The sequence below is a fragment of the Dysidea avara genome, chromosome 1 (genome assembly GCF_963678975.1).
Source record: "Dysidea avara chromosome 1, odDysAvar1.4, whole genome shotgun sequence".
NCBI classification, from domain to species: Eukaryota; Metazoa; Porifera; class Demospongiae; order Dictyoceratida; family Dysideidae; genus Dysidea; species Dysidea avara.
In genome coordinates this window covers 33,849,736-33,869,753 of record NC_089272.1, presented here as the reverse complement: position 1 = coordinate 33,869,753, position 20,018 = coordinate 33,849,736, and the positions used below count along the sequence as shown (strand labels likewise).

Sequence of the window (20,018 nt, the reverse complement as noted above, 5' to 3'; positions counted from 1 at the left end):
AGCCTATTTTGCTTTTTTTTCCACCTATTTTTCTTTCCAGCACTTCTTTTATTTTTCACCTATTTTGCTCAATATTTTGCTCGGATTTTTTCTATTTTGCTGAGCATCAGTAAAAATTAATTGCAGCATCTCAAGCTTGCAAGCATGTGTGACTGCTTTATTAGAATATTTTGTACATAGTGACTGCTCTATTAGAGTATCTCGATCTTTTGTCACCATTTCCTAGGAGCTCATGTTATCCTAATACCATGCGTGACTGTTCTATTAGAGTATTTCGATCTTTTTCATACAAAATGTGCTAAGCTGCCATCCCTTGGTGCTCATTTTTCCAATTTTCCACCTATTTTTCCAGCATTTTGCTCTTTGCTTTTACCAAAGTATTTTTCCAAAAAAATTGCCGGCAAAATTGGTGCATCCCTAGCACAGAGCTACGGAGGTGCGAAAATTTCGTTTTCTTTCTCCCTGTCAATATACTCACGGGTGTTGCACGCCGGCTTCTTGGCCGCACAACACACTACCGTGCGTCTTGATCTTTGAGCCAAATTCAGCCAATATACATAGCTATGATTTATTTAACTTGTACGTATGTAAATGGACTTCATAGTACTTCATGTACTTCAAAATACTTATAAGTATTTTAAGTACCTTAAGTACATTACTTAGGACTTAAGTATAAGTACAAGTACATTACATTTGTACAAAAAGTATTTAAGTATAAGTACAAGTACTCAAGAAGATGTACTTAAGTGTCCTTAAGTACAAGTACCAAAGTACTTCGCCCCATGCCTGTCTCTTAGTGCCTGCTGGATTTAATTGCATCATCAGATATCCAAGCAAGTGTGTTTGGTGTTGCGACTGATGTTCCAGGTTAGTTGCATGTGTGTTTAATTTAAGGTTAAGTTCAGTTTTTTACAGGTCTCACTTAATCTTATGTCATCATGCAGACATCCATGAAAGTTGAATATTGTGCAAGTTGTGTGGAACAACACCAACTCATATGCACAGTCACCGGAAAACCATGAACCACATTCCAGCAATCCATTAAAAATTTTGTTGCACCATGGTATCTGTATAATGATTAATGAAAGCCACAGCACATGCTCCATTGTGCATTACTGGAAATAAATAAGTTCCACCTGACTGACAATTGTCATGTGACATACAGTATTTCGGGAAATCTCTTGGAAAGTCCCTGTACAGTAACACCACTAGTGTAAAGTGAACACATGTGATACGCGATGGCAGTCCATGCCTTGAGAGGGAAGTACGAATAATAAACATTTGTCCTATTGTAACTAGATTTCAATGGAGTCAGTGGAGAAGCGTACTTTAACTACAATACATACACCACTTGAAGAAAGATATTAAAAAGTTGAGAATACTCAGCTCACTGTGGAGGTTCAGTAACAAAAAGAGGAGTGGAGGTTCAGTAATGAAACAAGGAGTGGAGGTTCAGTAATGAAATGAGGAGTGGAGGTTCAGTAATGAAACGTGGAGTGAAGAATGGTGAAGCTAGTATGTAAAGTGCCACATATCACCTCGCACTGATTAACCGTGTGTATGTGATTGGCTTTTAGATGTCTGCACTAACTAGTGCAAATTCACAGAGACCATACAAGCTGAAAACTTCTGATGGTACCAACTTGAGTAGCAGCAAATGCCATCTGGCTTGGAATTATCTCATGGGGGAATTGTTGAGAAGGTGTATTAGTACAGACCAAATAACCAAAGCCACCCAGAGAAATTAAGGGGCCCAGGGCAAAGAGTTAAAGTGGGGCCCCAGAGGCAAGGAGGTTTCCATTCTGAATCACAACTTCACCCAAGCTGTAAGTTAAAGACTAAAAGAAAAAAAAAAGGTCATGACCTGCTGACAATGACAATAGCTACCCCTCACCAACCATATCTCCTTATCTATAAGCTTGCTACACTGCTCTGAAGAATACTGTGACTGCTCTATTAGAGTATTTAGATCTGACTGCTCTATTAGAGTATATCGATCTTTTAAACAGGTACCGTATATGACCGTATAGAAGCCCGGGCGTTTATTTCCTATAAATCATTTTTGACCCGGATTTTAAACGAGACCGGCGTTAATTTGGACCCGAGCGTTTATTTCTTACTAGCCACTCGTTGAGAATGACAGGTACCAGTACAAGTACTTACGAAATACGAAACTGATCCATAGCCCATCACGTACATAAACCCATTTGGACTCCTCTGCTGGGTGAAACATTGGAAGTCAGGCGGAAAGATGACAATGACCACGATAAATACGCTATGGCCATCACCAGAAGAGAAGGCATAGTCGAAGAAAACAAGACATAAGACTGGTGACGAGACATCACTGTATAGTTGGCAGCTGACACGAGTTTAGAACCCCTTTCAGTGCACATAATTAGCACCCCAGCATTTAAATGAGCCCCGGGGTTTATTATGACAGTCCCCTAGCTGTACCCGGCGTATATTTGAGCCCCTGTGTGTATTTGAGCCCGGCTTTAATACGGTCATATACGGTATTCAAGGGACCCTTCATGGGGTCGGCTGGGGCCCGGGGCAAAATGCCCCAGTTGCCTCCCCCCCTCCCCTGTGGGCGGCCCTGTAAATAACTCTCAGTATTGTCAATCTAGTGCCAATTTAGACATCTTCAGAATTCCCGGAGCTGTAGGCAGAAGAAGTAAGCTTATGTACATAATTCTTGTCCAAAAATACTCATTTACATTGCATACTGGTCTAAATAACTGAATTTATTACAGCGAAACCTATCTAATCAGGACACAGTATAGTAAGGTCACCGGCCAAACTTGTGAATCCTCAAATGTGTCGTTTGTGTAAAAAGTGACAAAGATTTTAGATGTGTTGTATTTAATGCCTGCCTGTCGGTTACAGGAAATCTGGTCATACAGCTGTAGTATGTTGTAGTAGATGAATGTGGTCATGGTACATACATAACTTGGGACCAGGTAAGAAGTAATGCTAGGAATTGTACATGTATTAATATCTTGTGTTTGGGTTTTTTAGTACTTAATTGTCAACTGTACATGGACTGTAGTGATATCAAGGATGTAGTGAATTTCCAGGTCAGTCTATGTATGTACTAAGGAATATAGTTATTTCTGGATCAGGGGTACTGTTATGATGGCACCAAACTAATACCCCTATCAGTTTACATGTCGTGCTTATAAAGATATTTTCCAGAATCCAGATTTTGTATCTAATGCCCACTTGTTGATTTTTGTAGGCTGATTAGGCCTGCGCCAATTATGTCAGCATAATTTGGGGCATAATAGGTAGCCAAAAGCATCAGCATAGTGCCAGCATAGTAGGCACAATTTTATGCATTAGTTATTAGAGAAGCTGAAACTCTGCCTATTTTGCATGATGCAGAATGGGATAGTGTGCAAACACGGTAAAAATCAGATTTACAGCTACATTGTGAGAAAGATTAGTTAAAGATCGATATACTTTAATAGAACAGTCACCGCATAATGATTTATCCTAATAGAACATTCACAGATGCATTAGGTACTCTAATAGAGCAGTCAAGACACAATTTTATATGAGCATATTTGGATCATAATGAGACACAATTGGGCATAATTGGAGCATAATAGGAGATATTTTGGAGCAATGCTCAAAAGCATAATAGGCAATTTCAAAAGCATAATAGGCTCAGGCCTAAGGCCGATTGTGTTGTCAGATAGCCATGTTGCAACCGATGTTCGAGGTTAGTTACATGTGTGTTTAATATAAGGTTAGGTTCAGTGCCTTCTCTTTTACAAGTCTCACTTAATCTTGTGTCATCATGCAGACATCCAAGAAATCTCCACTGGTGTTTACTTATTAATTTAGTAATTTCTTGATGTGATGTTGTGTTATGTGTTGTAATAACACTGTTGTATATTTACCATAAGACAAAAAAATTTATGGATTTTGCGGCCATCTTATCCATGAAATTTCAATATCGTGCAAGTTGTGTAGAACAACCCCAACTCATAAACACAGTCAGAAGCAAACCATGAACCACATTCTAGCAATCCATCGCAAAAAAATTATTCTGTTGTGTCATGGTATGTGCATAATGATTAATGAAAGCCACAACACAAACTCCATGGTGCACACTACATAGAGATGATAGGTGGTACCTCCTATAGGTTGCCTTTTGTATAGCTACACCTTACCTTTGTGGTTAATCTATTAAAAATTAAATAGAGAAATTGAAGATCACACCTTCCCTAATGGCTTTGTTATTCACACCTTATTTATAAGACATTTGGCAATTATAAATGCTCAAATGGGGTGTGGCACTAAATGGAATTTACAAGATTTCTGTTTAAAATGCCATTACAAGGGAACTTATGGTTCTGTATGCTTTCACAACTTGTTTATCAGACATTAGAGTTTGTGTCCACATCATGTCTTTAAAAGTCATTGTAGGGATCAGAGGTTTGATCAAAGAAAATACTCATATGGGTAAACCATAATTAGACAATTATAAGAAAATTTGGAATTTTAAATTAGATTAGGGACAGTGTATAATGCTGCAATAAAAAGTACTGAAACAAGCTGGATTGGAGTAGTACGTAATGTCCAAATACTGTAAAACAATAATAAGTGAACATCCCTACTATGCTACACTCAATGCACAGTAGGGATATTCACTTCTTATTTTTTACAGTATTTGGACATTACGTACTACTTCAATCCAGCTTGTTTCAGTACTTTTTATTGCAGCATTATACACTGTCCCTTATCTAATTTAAAATCCAAATTACTTCTTATACTTGTTTGTGAAGTTTTTTTGCAAGCTCATGACCACTAAATACCTGCTGAGTTACTCACAGCACTATTATACTAGATTATGACTCATATAATAATAACTGATCAGTGGGCGTGGCTCTACATAAACCTACAGACAATAGTGGATGTGGATTCATGCATACCTATGGACTGATGAATGGGCGTGGCTACCATATGTCTACAGACACTAATTTATGTAAGTGGGTGTGGATTCATGCATACTCACACACTGATGAATGAACGTGGCTACCATATGTCTACAAACTGTAATTTATGGAAGTGGGCATGGCTCACGAAAGAAGCAGAGCTACGTTATGACATGTAGTAACACGTCCACATTTAGTTTATCACGTGGGGTCAAACCCGAATAATCTGTAAAGCAGGACCTGGATGAGCCGACTCGGTTTAACATTGTTACTTAATAAACTATATTTATTGACTTAAACATTGCTATATAGTTCGCTGTGAGTTGCTCTCTCTGATCGATATCAACAGCGAGTCATGTACGCGTGTGTCTTTGGTAGGCCTGAGCCTAATATGCTCAAAATTTTACCTACTTTCTTTCCAGAATTTCTCAAAATTTTCTCCTATTATTCTTTTTTATTCTTTTATCTAGCTTGTTATTCCAAAATAATGTTCACTTAGTTTCTGTAGCTATAGTCACTTAATTCTCAAGATGCTGATATAAGTAGTTTTGTCAGAATTAATTATTTAATTAATAGCTAGCCATAAATGAATCATTCTATCTTATGGTTATAGCCATTACAACAGACGTATAATAGCTGTCGAGAGTATATCAAAAGAGTTTTCAATTATCAGTGTATTAAAGCTGTAGCTATAACTACATGCTAAGTTTAGTGTCAATATGTCTGTTGAAAGACTTAAAGAAGATACACTGGTATAAGATATAGAAGTTTCAGAATTGCAGATAATTATGTAGTTAAATTCCTGATACTTTCTGCAGATTGTTAACATGAAAAGATCTGACTGCTCTATTAGAGTATTTGAGCGTTCTAAGAGTATATCGATCTTTTAGAGGTTTTTCAGATCCTTTCAGCCAGCACTCGTATAATAATTCCAGCTATCTATCATTCTTTGTAATTTAGTACTTTCTTCTAGCTAATCAAGAATAGGCACGCCCCTTCATTCCACTGATTATTCCCGTGGACATCTGATAATTCTAAAATTATGCCTGTAACCATCCTATTATTCCGGAATTATTCTCACAAAATTGGTGACCTATTATTCTCACAATTATGCCGGCATATTAGGTACAGGCCTAGTTTTTGGTGCACTGAACCGGCGACCATGTGTATTCGAATAGTTTGATGCAATATACACTGGTATGGAAGCCATACTGTAGTCTATTAACTCTCAGCAGTAGAATCTTGACTGATGGCCATGGTAAAGAAGGATAAAAGGTAAGACAGTAGCGCAAGCATTGTATGCTTATCAATATACTAAAGATTTTTTCTTAAGCAAACTAGAAACGTTTCTGCATAAAAAATTGGGCTATAGCTGTAGCTACTTTTCTACTATGCTTGACTGAAGGTGTCAGGCAGGCAGGCAAGGCAAGGCAAGGCAAGGCAAGGCAAGGCAAGGCAAGGCAAGGCAAGGCAAGGCAAGGCAGGCAAGGCAGGTAAGGCAAGGCAGGCAAGGCCAGGCAGGCAAGGCAAGGCAAGGCAGGCAAGGAAAGGCAGGCAAGGAAAGGCAAGGCAAGGCAAGGCAGGCAGTAGAAAATTCTGTTGAATAATTTTTTTCTAAATTCTGTAGCAACTTGATGCAAAAATTTCGGATCAATCTGAAGACACTTCTGGGCTTGGTACTGTCATGTCGTTGTGACCAAAAATGGTGGCAGATTTTTGGGTTATAATTATTATATCACGGATCGCCCCCACACCTTCGATGTCCCTAATATACAGTACTATCGTACTGTATGATAATGTCAGTGCTAGATGGACTGTACAAACACAGCTATCATATGTTGACTGGTATAACATGATGGTAGGTGTAACATAATGTAAAGAAATAATGTGAAATATGCCTATGTTTTATTTTTGCGAGGCCTACGTTTTAGTTTAGCAAGGTCACAAGAAAACTATGACGACTCCTAAAGATTTTTTATCATGTAATGCAATACAAATCTATTGAGAGATTATGCATAATCCAAAACTAATATTGCAAAAGCGACCCTATATGTAAATAACTCACAGTAGTGGCCGCACATCTTTATATGGATGTGCGCTTTGTAGTTTCTTGGCTGCGCGACTCACTACTGTAAGTCTTGATTAAACATCCTCAAAAAATGTGCACTGTATTACTATAATATTACCAAAAATTGAAGTAAATTATGCAATACAATACATTATAAATCTGTCTCCAATACTGATCAATGTGTCTGTATAGAAAAGAAATGTGAGTAAAAACAAGTTTATGTTGTGCTGCTTCTAAAAACCAGGCGCCATGCAGCAAACATACCTAACTGGAATTAATTAACAGTAATTTATATCAGGTTTTGCTTTGTTGCTATACATACGCAATTGAATTTGTATTTTGTAACTGATGAAATATTTTGCAATTCTGTAATTATGCTGCTAAGGAGGCATACCTCAAACAAAATGCTTTAACTCACTAATCAGTGTTGGGAGTAATGCGTTACGTAATATTATTACTTCTGTGGTAATTAAGTAATATAACAAAATACGCTATAAAAGCATGTAATATAACTCAAGTTACAAATGCAATGCATTACCTAAGTAATATAGTTACTGGAATGAATCTAATATTATGTAATATTATTACTACAAATAATGAAGTTACTAATCTCGTTAGTAATCCACTGAGTAATGCCTAGCCATAACAAAGTAATGAAGCCTACTGAATGAAGCTTATTCACCAGCTTCTTTCCTATACCCAAGATTTGCACATTGTCCAACAACGCAATCATGTCACGTGATAAGGTGGTAGTTTACACATGACAGTTTAAGGCTGCGGATACAAAGTAATATAATATGTAATATTATTATAGTTACTTTATTTTATGGGTAATATGTAACTGTAACTAAATAGTTCAGTTGCAAGTAATATATAGTTACTTTTAAAAAGTAACTTGCCCAACACTATCACTAATAATACACAGAAGTACCTTCTTTACTGTTTTATAGTTCGTCTATAACATTTCTTACGCAAATTCTCCAGGTAAGGCCTTAAAGCTGCTCTTCATTTTTGTCCATGTATGTATGGACATGCCCCCTTTTCAATTATACCCGGGTAGCCTAGGAGGCCAACTGTGTTGTTTTTCAGTTGTTTGACGTCAGTAGAGCCCTTTGGGCAAGGCCTTCACCGCATCCTTATAAACTATAAACTCGTTTCACTAGTACTGTACCAAACTTTACCTGCCCAGAAGTTTAATCACATAACGCAAACAAACTTTGCTCACGTGGGTGTGGAAAGAGAAACAAATACAAACATACAAACACACATGCACTTTTTGGAAAACAATTTCAGTAAACCGAGCGTGCGTCCACTGCTGGCCTTCGTGGGCGCGTGCCTGGTTAACAAATCTCAAAGTCAGCCATAGGCACCTGGCCAGCATTTCTGTAGCAAATTTGGTTTCAATCGGATAAGGGATCACAGAGCTACATAGGTGTGAAAATTGTGTTTTCTTTCTTCCTGTCAATATGCTCATGGTGTGGCGCGTCAGCTTCTTGATACTCTAAATGTGACCAGATTTTACAAAATCATTCCAAATTTCACGTCAGGCAAAATCAAACTAACACTACCAGTGGATAGCTACACTATCATACTACTAGTTTTGACCCTCAGTACTACACAAACTACTCGAGACTGATTTAACAGACGTCTTTCTGGTTGGTGTGGAGTGTTCGAATAGTAATTTTAGAAGGACCTGGCTTGGCGACAATCAGTAGTTTACTGGTAATAATATTGGTCGGGTGTTTTTTCTGTTGATTTTGCTACATATCAGCTGCTAAGGAGCCAGCACAGCCCTGTGATGTTGTGTCTGGACTCCAATCATGGTCTGCCTCTATTGTGAAGTCTATCTCTTGCCCTCCCCACCACCCTCCACCCCTTTGTGAGCACTCATGATACTACTTCGCTCATCCAACTGCTCAGATTTTCTATCTTATTTGGCAGGAAACTCTACAAGCAGCTACAAGTGCTGGAAGTTCCTTGAAAGGTAATACTTTTGTGTAAATTACATATGCATGCTGACTATCCTTGGTAAGTTATGCTGACTTGAATTCTTTAAAACTGTTTTCTCAAAATTTCTAATGTGCGATTTGGATTGTTTTTTTCCAGAATCCAGTCACAATGGTGCCTTGACATATCATTGTGAAATATGTCAAACTATTAGCAAATAGAAGTAGTATTGCACAAAGTCCTTAGATAAAATATTAATCCACATAAATAGCCAAACTTTGAAAAATAGTGTGGCCTTAAAAAGCCTGGGTGAAATACGTTGTGGAATCAAAAGTGGTGGCCAAGAAATGGCTGCAATGATGTTATTTTTAATAAATTTTAACAATGCACACAACCATTACTAAAATTTATAAGCATTAACTTTATTGCAACCATTTCTTGGCTGCCACCTTTGATTTCACAACTTTTTTCACATAGGCTTTTATGTAGGCCGCACCGTTTTCACTGCTTGGCTGTTTAGTGTAGATTTCACTTTTTTGCACTTTTAAGGACCCAAAACCAAGAGAGTCTACATACCAAATTGGAAGAAAATCACTCCAGAGAGTTCCGAGATACGAGTAACCAAAATTTCATTTAAATTTCTTCATTTTTTCTTCATTTTGCACACTTTGCAAAATCCACCATGAAACACGAATGTGTGCTCCAATTGGGCTGAAATCCGGCACACTTGAAGGGCTCATTACAGCAGATCTCAGTGCCAAGTTTGGAAGAAATCTGATGAACATTCATGGAGTTATGACCGATTATTTGCGTAAAATAAGGTCGAAGGTCTGTCATGTCCACAGAGTAAACCCTTGAAGAAATGAGCTGAAAATTATGGAGTAACCATCGTAGGAGTGCCTTTTTGTGGTTTGAAAAGCATCGAGATAAAGACCATGGAGATATGATACAAAACCCAACCTGTGTCACAATTACGCTATCTATTTTTATTAATAAAAAACTGCAGTATATTAGTTTTCACACCTATAAGGCAAACTGCTTAGAGCAATTAGCTGAAAATCAGTATGTAGCTGGAATAATCATCATAGACATCATGTGGTGGGGGGGGGGGGGAAACTGGGGCATTTTTCCCTCGGGTTCCATTTCAACTCTTTGCACTGGGCCCCTTAATTTCTCTGGGAGGTCCTGATCATAGAAAGTCCTTGCAGTAGCACAGAAGAATGGGATTAAACACAAACCACTTAGTAAGTGAACTACATGTAGCAAAAGCGAGATCGAGATACCCTAATAGAACAGTCACCCTAATTGAGCGTTCAACTACCAAGATACTCTAATAGAACAGTCATCATGCAGCTACAGATAAATTACTGTAGCGATTCATACCATTACAAGTCACCCTGTAGGGAGATCAGCTTGAAATCAATTCACCCTGTAGAGAGTTCAGCTAGAAAAACTCACCCTATAGGGAGATCAGCTACAAACAAGTCACCCTGTAAAGAGTTCAGCTACAAACAAATCACCCTATATAGAAAGTTCGGCCACTAACAAATCAATCTGTAGAGAGTTCAGCTACAAACAAGTTACCCTGTAGAAAATTCAGCTACATACAAATCACCCTGTGGATAGATCAGCTATATAGAAACAAGTACCTTGTAGAGACATCAGCTAGAAACAGGTCACCCTGTAGAGAATACAGCTACAAACAGCATCAGCCTGTAGAGAGTTCAGTTACAAACGAATCAGCCAGTAAAATTTCAACTACAAACAGATTTCCCTGTAGATTGTTCAGCAGGAAACATGCCAATCTGTATAGAGAGAATCCTGTAGAGAGTTCAGCTGCAAGCAAATAACCTGTAGGGAGTTCAGCTACATTTCAAGTCACCTAGTAGAGAGATCAGCTGTAAACAAGTTATCCTGTAGGAAATAATTTACATGTAATAAATATGCATCATTTGTATATTTGTGAACGGATTTGAAAAAACCAGGCTTCCACACACATCCAATTTAATGACTTTGAAGGAACATAACTCATTGTAGATGTATACAATCAGTTTCATATTTGGCCCTGCTATTTCATAATGGTATGAAAAGAACGTGTGAAAATTCCAGGGCAATAGCATGTTGGGTGATCAAGTTACAGTAGGTTAAAGGCAAAGAATTGGATGCGTGTGGAAGCCTGGTTTTGTCAAATCCGGTCACATTTACTGATAAATCAAAAATAGTTAAAGTATAAAAATCTACTTTAAAACTTTTTCTTCTTCCTGTGATACCCCAAAACTGGCTTATGGCTGTCTTTGGGGTGTACAAATACAAATGAGAAGTGATATCTAATCCAAAACAGCCAAGCTGTAAAAAAAAGTGTGCAGCCCCCAAAAAGGCTATGGTGAAAAAAAAAGTGAAATGCAAGGTGGCGGCCAAGAAATGGCTGTGATTGCAGGTTAATGGCAAAAATTTTGATAACAATTCAGGTGAATCTGGTGCTGAATCCTAGAGGAGGCAACTCAAGTTCACCAGGATTGTTGTTGTTAAACTTTTTGCTATTAACCTACCATCACAGCCATTTCTTGGCTGCCACCTTTGATTTCGCATCTCTTTTTATCATAGCCTTTTTACGGCCCACACTTTTTTATGGCTTGGCTGTTTTGGATTAGATTATTGTGACACATGCACTTGTCAGATTATCATACAAATTGGCTATTGTACAGTATGTAAAGCAATCATTTTATACTTGTAATATACACTTGTACATGCAGGGTGTATGTATACGTAAGGTCCTGAATCTGCTGTCCTTTCAGTTATGAAACATTTCTCTGCCCATATAACGAGTAGCTCAACTTTTAATTATAATGAACAGTTATAGGTTTGTATGAAAAGTTGTCAAATCATTTACAAATAATTTCAATAAATTGTTTAGATACAGTATTGTTATGTATTGCCAGGAGTAACTTACATACATTACATACTATACACACATACATACTATAATACCACAGGCGTAGCAAGATATTTTTAAATAGGGTGGCTCTAAATTCTCAGTTTGGTGTTGAAAACCAAAAAATAAAATGGTTGATACTTTCTAAGAATGACTGTTCCTCCACCAAATATACATTGCATGTATCACTGATCACATACATTAATATCCTTACTTACAACTTCATATGTACACTGTGCTTTATTAGAGTACTGTAATTGACTGCTCTATTAGAGTACCTCATTTTTTAAATTTAATCACAAACGCCCCCCACCCCCAGGTTGCTACGCCTATGATTACATACAAGTGTATTGTTTATTGTTCATGCATACATTATACTTTACATACTTGTTTTCTGAGGAGTTTGAATAGTTGGTCCTAACAAAGTTGTAGGTGTTCTGGATGTTGAAGTAGTTGCTAGGAGGACATTCAATAACATAAGTTTACTGTACATCTACACTGTACCCAGACATGCTTTACATGTAGCTACTGGTTATTTTATTTTTATTTTTGCAGCTTTTAAACATCCAAAAAAGAAAATCAACTGCATTTGGAATTTGCGGATAAGTTTATATTACCCTTTATTCATTTTCATCAGTTGACAGCAAATTAACTAACCTCATATTATGTACAATATACATATAAATTGTTGAGGGATATAAAATTTGCTAAATGCTCTCATCCTAGAATATTTGTCATTATCGGCATTTACAGTAGTTAATGCTATAGTGTATAAAAGCTGTGTAAAAAGCAAGTTATTCTCAAAAAAATTGCAAAAGGCCTCAAATTCATTCATCCTATACCCTGTATAGTAACTTGAAAAGTATGCATACAATATCATGATGGATTTTATACTTTCCATTTCTGCTATGCCACAACTTTCAAGGTACATACAACACTGTGTATACTCAAGCTACTGTATTATCTAGTTGATCCCCACTCCAGTTTAAAATTCCTAATTTTTTCTTATACTTATTTGAGTTGTTTCTGTTCTTTTTATAGATCTGGCGATCAATCTGTAGACATAACTAGTTTGTTTCATAAACATGAATTGATGTAGCTATGAGAAGTCAATCAAAGAAGACACCATCAATTTTTTCATTAACCATAAACTGTAATTTTGCACATAGATTGGTGTACTGATATTCTACAACAATTAGTTTAATGGATTGATTTATACGTATGTCTTATGGTTTAAGACAGGGCAAAGAACTGTACTCAAAAGTGGAGGGAGGGGGAGAGGTGAAGGGGTCATTTATTTATTTATTTATCATTGCTGAGCAGGCAGCTCTGCTGATGTGCCCAGGAAAAAAAGAATTTACTAAGATTTACATATATTAGCTGATACATGTGTAACTTACTAACATTACTATAGACTCTTAAACCATTGTAGCTATAGCTACAATGATTTAGGAGTCTATAGTAATGTTAGTAAGTTATCAGTATATAAGTTCAAATCATCATGTTCAGTTATTGCAGTGGGTAGGTTGTTCCATTCATTAATTGTTTTTGTGTAGAAGCTCTATTGATATGTTACAGTAGATGAATTTGGAATAATGTGAAATGTTGGGGGTGATACTGTCTGGTGTGTCTTGTTGGGTGGAGATACAATGTGGGATTTCAGAGCATAGTCATTGTGTAAAATTTTAAATAGTGTTTGTAGTCTTGTTATCATGCACCTTTTTTAAAGAGTGTCCCATCCTAAATGTTCCAACATAGATGTGACTGAATTATATCATGTGGGGGTGGCTGTAAGTTACAAAATATTTCAAAATAATTAACTGTACCTTAATGTACAAAGCACACTACCATGCTTTGCATGCCAATACTAAGGGAATCTGGGTGCAGGCCCACAGGAACATTTTGATATTTGAATGCTTTGAGGTTGAATCTGACAGCAGTTTCAGTGGTACATGTGTAGTTGACTAGGATATTCCTATAATATTATGTTGATGACTATCATTAAGATATACTGTACAACTAGATAGCTACATCAGTAAATGAAGGCATTTCAGATAGGCTCGTGCTCTTGAATAAATGTGTTAATGGAGACAAATTGCACAGCAGGACCAACTTATGATGATTCCGCTGAATGTTCTATTAGAGTAGTTAGGTGACTGCTCTATTAGCTAGAGTATCTAGATTTCATGCACTCCCAGCACTGATTGATGCAGCAGCTATTCCATAACCTTTAGCACAAATCCCAGTAAACTAAGTTGGCTAAATGACTGCAATATAATAGTAACTGGGCATAGGGAAAAGTGAGGGGGTACCACCCCTCCATTCTTCAAAGTGGGGGAAATGGGGGGGGGGGGGGGCAGTAGTTCTACTTTGTTAAGAACAAGTTCTTATCCACCAGTCATCTGGAACAGTCAGTTGAACTAAACACAGAAGAAACAAACAATTAACAGTGTTCATAGAATGAAATAGCTACCTTTTGGTACAACTTACTGTACACAGCAAAGCAGTGAGTCAGCATTGAAGAAACGCAAGTGATTAAACCATGCCAACTAATCCCCAAACTAATCAGCACATGCCTGTTGTACTTTGCTAAAAACGAGTTCTTATCCTACACCCATCATCTGGAACAATTAGTTGAACTCAAACACACGAGAAACAAATTCACCAGCCAGCAGAGAAAGTCGAGCAGTGCACTCTTAATTATTAACAGGGAGCCACTAATTCACTAATAAATGAACACCTTGCATTGTCAGCGAAAATAAGGGAGTCCATGATGTGTGCATTGTACATACTACGGTTGGTGAAAAGGCACATCTCAGGACAAAGTTACGTCAAACAGTGAAGAAATCAAGCTTGCAGGTATATCCATTGTCAAGTTATGCTTGGCTGAAGGCACCAGTTAGTCAGAATAAAATTCTGTTAAATAGAAAAATTTTAAAATTCCATAGATTTTTGGTACAGACCAAAAAAAAAGGTAACCTCCTTCTGAGAATGGCTGCCCTCCACTAGCTATCATACAGTACTATCTATGTACTGTATACAGGGGCGGATCCAGGAGCTGGCAAGGGGAGGGTCACAAACAAATTCAGATTCACCATTAAAAAGGGAATCAACTACTGGCTGCAATCTGTTGTGGTTGATATACACACAGCAGCAAATAATCACTTCTCAGCAGTATTTCACTGTTGAATTGTGTCATTTAGACCATTGCAGAAGGTTGTGAAATCTTAAAAGGTGCTATGCAAAAGCTAAAACACATGTCACACGATAATTATTTCTAGAGGCGCTTAATACGCATGATGGTGCTAGGAATAGATATTATAGCTTGTGCTAGGTGACAGTCTGAGTTTGATTTCAGATTAAATGTGTTGTAAGGAAAGGTAATATTTCTGCCTTTTAAGCTAAAAGTATCCATTTCTTGAGTAATAAACTGATATTGGCCTAACTGGCATTATTAATGTGATAGCAATTCTTTCTAAAAGGAAAGGGCAGAGGAGGGGGGGGGGGGGGGGCATTTGCCCCAAATGCCCCATCCTGGATCCACCATTGGTATAGTAGGGTTAATGCAGAACTGAGCTTTTCCAGCCAAAACTTCACCCTAAAACCAGCTTTAATTTCCCTTCATAACAACTTGGTGGTATTGGTTAGGCACAGCCAAGCCCAAAAATGTCTTTAGATCAATCCAAAACCATTCCAAAAAGTTTCTAGTATGCTCTTGATCAGAAACCAGTCATCAAAAAATCCTGGAGCCACCTATGTGGTGTGACTCAAGGAAACACCTTTTAAGATGACTCAATGAGACCATGCAGGATGAGTTGGCGTTGGTAATGGAGCAAAGTACTGTATTTCTGTGCTGTGAAAGGAAATATTGCCATATGATGTGATTGTAGCAGATCTAGTATAGCACTAAGTACCTCATCTTAATCTTGTGGTGGCCAGTAAAGTATTCATATAAGAAAGTTTTTTGCTCAGTGCATGCATGTGTATATTTACAGGTGATAGCTACAATTAATTCCCTTAACTGATACTAAATTGTGTGTCTGATATTGTAGTAACTTGAGATATACAATTAAATAGACTTTATTTCACCGAAAAAGCACTGAAAGTTTAATAAAATCTCATGACAAGCAGTAACTAAACAATTGTGTCCACAACCTTACCTAATTATAATTGTTTAGATACTCAATGACATACTGAAAACTTTAAGGATTCAGATTTTGTTAGTCTAGTCAGTAGTGGTGTGGTAAAATGTCATTTTATTATGCATAATGGAGCAAACCAACCACAAGAATAGTTGCTGTTCTATGACAAAAAGGCAAGTACAAATTTGCAATGGTTACTGAAAGGCTGTGTACATAGCAAAATATGTTACTAAAACAAGTACACAGAAAAGTTTGGGATGTTCAACTAGAGTAGGGACCATAACACGTCGATAAAAAGTACTGAAACTAGTGCACAATATTAAATCACAGTAAAACAATAAGAAGTGTTATATCCCTACTGTACATTTCTATTATGGTATCTTGAGCACAGTAGGGATATTACACTTATTTAGGCTGTTTTGGGTGGGTAATAAATCTCATATACTCCACCTTGTTTTCTAATATACTCCACGCCTTCAAGTACAATATGACATATGCTCAAAATCGGCTTTGTCCAATTGCTATGCGTTGTTCACGTGCAGTGATTTAACAAGCACGATTATTTAGTCACGTGAGGACGCATAGTTGCCATGGCGCTAGTATTATCGTAAGAAAACCAGCCGCTTTAGCTGAGCCTACAGCAGAAACAGCCGTGGATGAGGTAAGTAATCTGAGTGTAATGTGAAATAGAGTCTAAAGCAGTTATACAGGCACAATGTGGAGTCTATGAAATTTATAAACCCTCAGGCCCTTAGTAGCGCCCTCGCTTCGCTCGTGCACTACAGCCCGGGCCTTCAGGTTTATAAATTTCATAGACTCCACATTGTGCCTGTATAACTATTATTTATCCCTACTGTACATTTCCATTATGGTATCTTGACCACAGTAGGGATATAACACTTCTTATTGTTTTACTGTGATTTAATATCGTGCACTACTCCAGTTTGCTTCAGTACTTTTTATCGATGTGTTATGGTCCCTACTCTAGTTGAAAATTCCAAATTTTTCTGTGTACTTGTTTTTTAACTCATTTTGTAAATAATTATTATGACTGGTGAACCTACACATACCACATCTGAAATGACACTGCATGCCCCAATTATCATCCCAAAAGTGAAGTATCCATTACACTTCATTGTCAGCTATGTTCAACCTGTTACACAGCAGTGTGATTCAAGAACTGTTTGAAAAGCATCTCTGCAATCCATGCATATCAAAAGAAAGGGTTGGTGCCGCATGCCCAGTAATATAAATTTTCGTCTGAAGAGTGAAGTATCCATTACGCTTCGTTGTTGGCTATGTTCAACCTACTCGTTACACAGCAGTATAAATCAAACAAAAACTGTTTTAAAAACACCCCTGCAATTGAAGTAACCACTATGAAAAATACAAACAATTTCCATTACAAGAGAAGCCATCATGTGCTACCACCAATTCGACACTTTTCGCTGTCAGCAAAGATGAATGGGACACAAATGAGGACACTGGTAAGTCCATGAAGAATGCATTGTATGTACTGTGGTATGCCAAAAGGCACCTGTTGGGCTGAAGCGACATTGAATAGTGAAAAAATCAAGCCCATAGCCTTAGCCGTTATTGAGTTACGCTTGTCTGAAGGCATCAATCAGTCAGTTACTCAGTTAATCAGTAGAAAATTCCATTGAATTAAAATTCCATAGCAACTTGTTGAAAGTGTTTCGGGTTGATCTGAAAGCTTGTTTGGGCTTAGTTTTACCTAACTAATACTGCCTCATCGTTGTCAGGGAAAATTGAGGCTGTTTTTAGGGTGATGTTATTTCATGGACCATGCCTACTCCTTTATGGTCCCTACTATACACTACTATCGTAGTGTATAATTCTGCTGAATGTAAAAAAATCTCAGACTAGGTGGTGACTTGATCCACAAACAGCTTGCTGTCTAGGCAAGAGCCTGAGCCAGGTTCCTACTACAACACAGTTGTTTATCCATCCTGTTTGAAAAACACGCTTTGTAATGTGTCACAAGCAAGTAAATAATCTTAACTTTTAAAGTAGAGTGACATTCAACAAGATTACTAGAACCATGCAAGCATGTACTGTGGGTCAACATTGTATAATTGTGCAAATTACTTTCAAAGAAACTACTACCATGATTGCTTGCCACTCTGATTTGAGATTAATATTTGCTATAGATGGAATATTGGTTGCTGATTTCAGAAATAAAAAATAATAATCGATAAAATTATAAAATTTGCACACCATATATAATCAAGCATATTCTGTGTAGTTGTACTGTAGTTACAGATCAATACCAAAAATAAGAAGCACAATATTACCTGTATGAACAGTGATTGGCAACGGTCCACATGATTCAACTCTTGTAGGAATTGGTGCTGCAGCAGCGCAATTTTCTGTTGTGTGGATAAAGAAATATGTATATATATATTCACTGAATGTACAAAAACACATACAAGTACGTACATTCTGTACTGTGTACTAGTGATGCAACCATTAATAATTATTAGTAAATAATCGGAAATTGGTTTATCGCCAAATTTCAATTTTACTGACCATGACCTTATAGTTGTCATAACAATTAGACAAAAAAACAGAGGCTTAATTACACAAAATATATACATGTAAACTTTTGGCAAACATGTAAATATCAGATTGATTATTGATATTGGCTTTTATGCGAATTTTGATACCAGATAATCGATAACATCTCTTATTGGTGCAATAATTTCAGACGTAAATGAGTTTCTAAAACCCAGCTTTCATGCATACACTACATCTCTTATACTTATCTACTACTAATAATAAAGTTACTAGGAAGTTTAACATGTTAGTTTGCAGTATATGAGGATCCAGCAGGCCAAAAATATGTACATCTCTATTTAATACATTTAATACTGTACATACAGTGATAACGTATAATAATTAATCAATTAGTCTACATATCTACACAATAATAGAATGACAGTGACAAATCTCTAAGCAAACAGGTAAAAGATTTCTTCCAAGAGTGAGTAATTGCTGTTTTCCTAATTAGCATCATGACAGTAAGATTAATACTTGCACAGCAATACCAGGATATTGCAAATAATATCAAGACACACAGAAGTGGGTCGTGCAGCCTGAAAGCCGGTGACTACACCGTGTGTATATTGACAGGAAGAAAGAAAACAGCTTTTTCATGCATACATAGTTCCATGGTCCCTGCATTATACGTAGCTGTCTTCCTGGTATAGGGTATGCAACACAGCAAATTTGATTAAATTCGCAAAAGCCATTTTTGAGATATGGATGTTCAAAGTTTCATTTTAATTTCTTTATTTTTCTCTTCTTATGCCATACGGGGGGCTACGAGGGCTTCGATTTCTTTTTGCACACTTCGCAAAAATTGCTATAAAATGCAAACGTGTAAATCGAATGCCATGATCTTTGGCACAAATGAAGATTGTGTAATGGTGGATTCTTGTACCAAGTTTGTTGTGAATATTCAAGGGGTTATGAGCATTTATTCATATAAAAAGTATCATACTTCTGTCATGGCTACAGGGTAAACCAAGTATAGAAATAACTTGAATCTTTGTGTGTAGATAGGCTGATCATTTTAGCAGTGCTTTTTAATAGTTTGAATAGCAATAGAGTTACAGCGAAAAAGTTATAAAGCAAAAAGCAAGCAAGTGTAAAATTGTGGGATCAAGATACTCTAACAGAGCAGTCACCACGGGTAAAAAGGTGTGCAAAAAATGTCAAAAAAAACTTACTAGAGTTTGCACCAGGGACCTCCATACCTAACACCTGCATCTTTAACCACTGAACCACTGCTACCTTGGCTAATCACCTCACTTAATAAGTGAAATTTCTATTTGAAGTCTGCTTATAATTAAACGTTTGTAATATTCAGAGTTGGGGGTAACACATTACAAATGTATGTAACACGTTATGTAATAATATTACTTTAACAGTAACGAGTAATATAACGCATTACATGACAAAGC

The 20,018-nt window shown here is 37.0% G+C and overlaps 1 protein-coding gene across 3 annotated transcripts in view; it reads right to left on the bottom strand.

Annotated features, from left to right (window-relative positions):
* LOC136262748 (uncharacterized) overlaps positions 1–20,018 on the bottom strand; it is a 103,583-nt gene that overhangs the window by 49,488 nt on the left and 34,077 nt on the right. For 2 of the 3 annotated variants that reach the window (XM_066057146.1, XM_066057154.1), the window contains exons 3-4: positions 18,348–18,422; positions 12,278–12,346 (exon numbers count right to left, since the gene is read on the bottom strand). In XM_066057146.1, coding sequence (XP_065913218.1) covers positions 12,278–12,346; positions 18,348–18,422 — 144 coding nt within the window. Of the gene's footprint in view, positions 1–12,277; positions 12,347–18,347; positions 18,423–20,018 lie in introns of those variants that run through there. The other variant, XM_066057162.1, reaches the window with a different exon arrangement.